This window comes from Rhagoletis zephyria, unplaced genomic scaffold, assembly GCF_001687245.7.
Source record: "Rhagoletis zephyria isolate East Lansing unplaced genomic scaffold, Rhagoletis_zephyria_1.1 Rzeph_scaffold_02387, whole genome shotgun sequence".
Classification (NCBI taxonomy): domain Eukaryota; kingdom Metazoa; phylum Arthropoda; class Insecta; order Diptera; family Tephritidae; genus Rhagoletis; species Rhagoletis zephyria.
The window spans coordinates 17,798-22,100 of NW_016159471.1; the positions used below are offsets into that span (position 1 = coordinate 17,798).

The window sequence follows — 4,303 nt, forward strand, 5'->3', positions numbered from 1 at the left end:
GCATAAGTCACTTCATATCTCTTGTGCTTAAATGACCGGTTACTTGTAACCGAATCCATTTGTAAATCGTTCTATCGTCATAAACTAATGACAAAACCTTTTACCTTTGATTGATGAAGTTGCACGAATAACCGGCATGTTCAGATACAGGTAACCGGCCATTTAAGCACAAGAGGTGTGAAGTGACTTATGCCAGTTAAAAAAAAAGCGGCTCATATATAACCGCGTCTGAGTTTAGCACATTATGAGAGTAAGCGCTCCGAGCTGGGGCTCTTTTGTGACTATAAATATTTGCTGGAAAACTCACCGAATATGATGCTGTAAATTTTATTGTGTTCCTTTTTGAAAATCTGTTTCTCCGGACTTTTTCTTACAGCTGTGTATTTCATGGCAACTCGGTGGGAAATTATGTTTTTAATAATATTCGCTAAATTTACTGCAAGTGTTTTGCGTCGATTAAAGAGACTCATGATAGCCAATTTCTGAAATAGTCATCAAAATATGAATATTTTGTCCCTTCAAAAATTCATTTGTATTAGTGTTTCTGTACTCATGACTAGTAATAGACATGTTTCTGGTAGTAAACCGTTGCGTAACATAATAAAATTATAGTTTAAAAAACTAAAACCTCCCTATTATAATTGCCATTCGTACTGTCATCAGGTATGTAACTTGAGAATAGAAATCGCTGCATCTTTTAGGCGCATCAATATTACATAGTTACATCCCGAGCTAATAAAAGGAAGGTAAAAAACTAGTGATGTATTTCGACAGCGAAAAATGATACTGAGGATGGCAGAGCGCCGAAACCGATTTACCACGAACCAAAGTTGACAAGGGACGAAGGAAATCATTCTACAATGCATCAAATTTCTACCCTGTCGGAAACACAAACAACCAAAAAGAAGTTAAATACTAGTAGTAGAGAGCAAAAATAAGAGCGTGAAAACACAAACTGCTGTCAAACGATTCAACAGGAAGATAAATAAACGTTTAGGTAGTGAGTGAATCATTAAATAATGGCGAATTGTTGAATTTTTAAATAAAATTTAATTTAAGCATCCATCATCTGTTCACTTACTAATCTCTACTAGTTTTCGGTTTCATATATTTTGCTCGTTCTTCCTTCTTGCCTCTCTTTGTGAGTGTAGTTTACTAGTTGCTACAAGGTGCAAAGAAACAAAGCTTGTCCAAAACTTACGAAATCTGCGCAGAACAAATCATCTTCCATTAATTTTTGGCTCAACGTTGTTAAGTTTTGCTCAACAGAGACTGGTAACTCGATGTCATATTTCTCAATAAAGGAATGAATATTTGATGTCACGCGATGACCATTTTAATGACATCTGGCCGAATAATCACTATTCTGAAATGCGTTGATTAATTCCTTCACTTCTCGAAGTTCAGACCGTAAAAATTTTATTTCGGTTTCGATTCCAGTTTGCTTTTTCAGAATTTCCATCAAAACTAAGAAATTTATTTAATTTGATCAATTAATAGACACTGCAGTATAATAATAAGGTACTGCAATATATTAATAAAATACTGCAGTATAAAAGCTTTTGAAGTGGGGCTCTCAAATTCTAAAGCAATTAGCTATTGACTAATTTATATATTTTTGACTGCTATTGTGATAAAGTGTCACTGTTTAAAATTGTTTGCCTCTACATCAATACGTTAGCATTCTGCAACCCATTTTGTAACGAACTGTGAACACCACAAGTGTAAAATTACCTTAAAAGCGTTTTAAAATTAATGAATGGTCAGTGGTTAATGAGTTTCAGTTTTGAGAGTCCCATTTCAGAAATTTTTACTCTTATAATTCCCATACCATTATAATTTGAAACTTGATTATAGGTTACTTTGGGGCTGTTTGATTTTTGGGATGTTGTTGCATTGGAAAGAGTATTTAAGTTCTCGCTTCTCACTTCGTACGAGCTTGCAACGATTTTTTCTGAAAGTCGTAGACCGATTACAAAATTTAGGCATGGATAAAACAAATGAAAAAATACAACCATGAAATATAGCATTTTCAGTTTAAATGAAACCTTTTTCAAATGCAATGAAACTTTATTTAAATTAAATGAAACTTCCTTTTTTGGTTTACTGTGAATTCGCTGTTACACGTTGCTCTTCTTTACGGTCAAGGCATATTGAATAAGTTGTAGCGTAAAACAGCTGCTTTGATTTTTTTCTATTTATATATTTGCACTTTAAACTGCCAAAGTTTGTTTATATATTTTTTTCATTTTCATAGCGGTTAAGAAACCAGTTTTGGCATTTTAAATACAAAAATGCAATTTATTTTTTAATTTAATTTGAAAAAGGTTTCGCTTAGTCTGAAAAAGGTGTCATTTAATTTGAAAAAGGTTTCGCTTAATTTGAAAATGGTTTCATTTAAACTGAAAATGCTATATTTACCATCACTGTATAAATCTTTGCGATGCTTCAGACTTTTTGATGATCTTTTAGCAGGAGAGGCTTCAGGTGAACTTGAAAATTGTGGCGATCGTCCTAAATGTAAATTAAGAATTAACTGATGTATATATGTATAAATATCATATCTACGGCTTATATTCAATACCCTCAGTTTTCGATTTTCACAAAACTGAGATTCCGATATAAAAATCCACCTAAGGCCTAACTGTCATCGATTATGTTAATATTGACCTTGTATATCGCTTGTTAGAAAAATGTACTATTGAATTGCAAAAGTAAAATTAATGGCAGTTAAGTTGCAGATGCAGTCTAATATCATAAAATCATTTTTGTAAAAATTGCAGATAGCGGATATTGAATATGAACCTTCGATATATTGAAAACTATAAATTTCCAAAGTTCTAGTCAATTCTTACTTTTTCGATTTGGCTTCTTTAATTTGGAAATAAATTGTTTATCTTTCCTTTTGTTTGAGGATGGTTTATCCGCCTCTAAAACATATCAAAAATAAAAACATGTTGCTTTTATTTTGCATTCTGATTGCTTGTTTATTACCTGTCTCTATTTCGCTCAAAGAACAAACATTATCACTAAAGTGTTCGTCTGCTTTCTTTTCATTCAAAGCTGCAGCGTTTGCCCGGCGTTGAAGTTCTCGTTTCATAGCTTCGGATTTCTTGGAAGCATTTTCATTGTCAGTGAAAGCAAATGGTTTCTTCCTTAATTCTTGTAGTCGCTCAAGTGCTTCATTGTACGATTCTGTATAGACATGAAATATCAGCTTTAAGATACCAAATCCTAGACTTACGCCGCCAAAATGCCACTTTGCGACATTTCATAAAGCGCAATAGAATGATATATTATTTTAACTCACTTGCATGACCGACAATTTCGATTTCATATGATTCCCAATTTGCGGGTGCTTCTGATTTTTCAATCAGTTTTTTAAGGTGGAAAACGTGTTTCGCAGACACCCAGTTTAGTATTGAAGTAGACCCAATCTTTGTAAACTATGTCGATGACATGTGGCAGGACCACGTCGACAGACTCTTCAAGAAACTTTACTAGTTTGTAGTCGTACAAGTCGTAGTCAATATCCATTGCGATTTTGTCACCAGATATGTATTCTACAAACATTTTTTAATTGTTAACGCCATCGCATAGTTACACTATATAAATTACACAGCACATAAAAACGTAACGATCGATACTAACCTCAGTACTTTTGTCGCTGATGTTTAAAAATGATGAACCACAATTAAATTAATAGTTAATCCATATAATCCGCACTATTGATGCCTTGCACAAATTATGGAAGCAAAACTTTTCGCCGCAACCAATGTACCGTTTTTCGAATAAGATTAGGAATGGTAGCGACTAATCATTTCATTACTATAATCGATTAATTTTTGCAATTTAATCGAATCAAACAACTATTTTACTCTATTTTTTAATAGTACATAACTGACTATTTGTAAAACAATCAAAACTTAATAAAGGATAATTAATTTATTCTCTTTACATACATATCTATAACATAAATAATATGAATTTGTGAGTACATATAACATAAGGCATAGGTATAGAATACCAACCGTTTCGCTATGCAAAAACAAAAAATGTCGCTCGATGTAACGTTTTACCATGATTTCACCCATATCAGAATTATTTGGGGCAAGTAAAATATAAGAGGTTCAAGTTCAGCTTTTCTATTTTTTATATGAGATATTAAGATAACAATAAGAAAAATCACGTCGACAAAAGTATCCGTAAAAAACAACAGGCAAAGAGAAAAGCTGAATTCATATGAGGAGGTGTTACCGGAGCTGCTGATTTCAAGGCGAATTCGTACTGTTTGTCAAAATGA

The 4,303-nt window shown here is 32.7% G+C and overlaps 1 protein-coding gene across 1 annotated transcript; it reads right to left on the bottom strand.

Moving 5' to 3' along the window:
• Nucleotides 1-904: 904 nt before the first annotated feature.
• On the bottom strand, nt 905-3,763 carry LOC108366731 (uncharacterized). Its single transcript, XM_017621189.1, has 7 exons — nt 3,652-3,763; nt 3,311-3,563; nt 2,995-3,195; nt 2,856-2,930; nt 2,422-2,514; nt 1,832-1,954; nt 905-1,467 (listed from the first exon to the last, which is right to left on the bottom strand). Exons 3-7 carry the CDS (start codon nt 3,098-3,100, stop codon nt 1,337-1,339), a joined length of 528 nt encoding a protein of 175 aa, XP_017476678.1. The 5' UTR covers nt 3,101-3,195; nt 3,311-3,563; nt 3,652-3,763; the 3' UTR covers nt 905-1,336.
• Nucleotides 3,764-4,303: the final 540 nt, after the last annotated feature.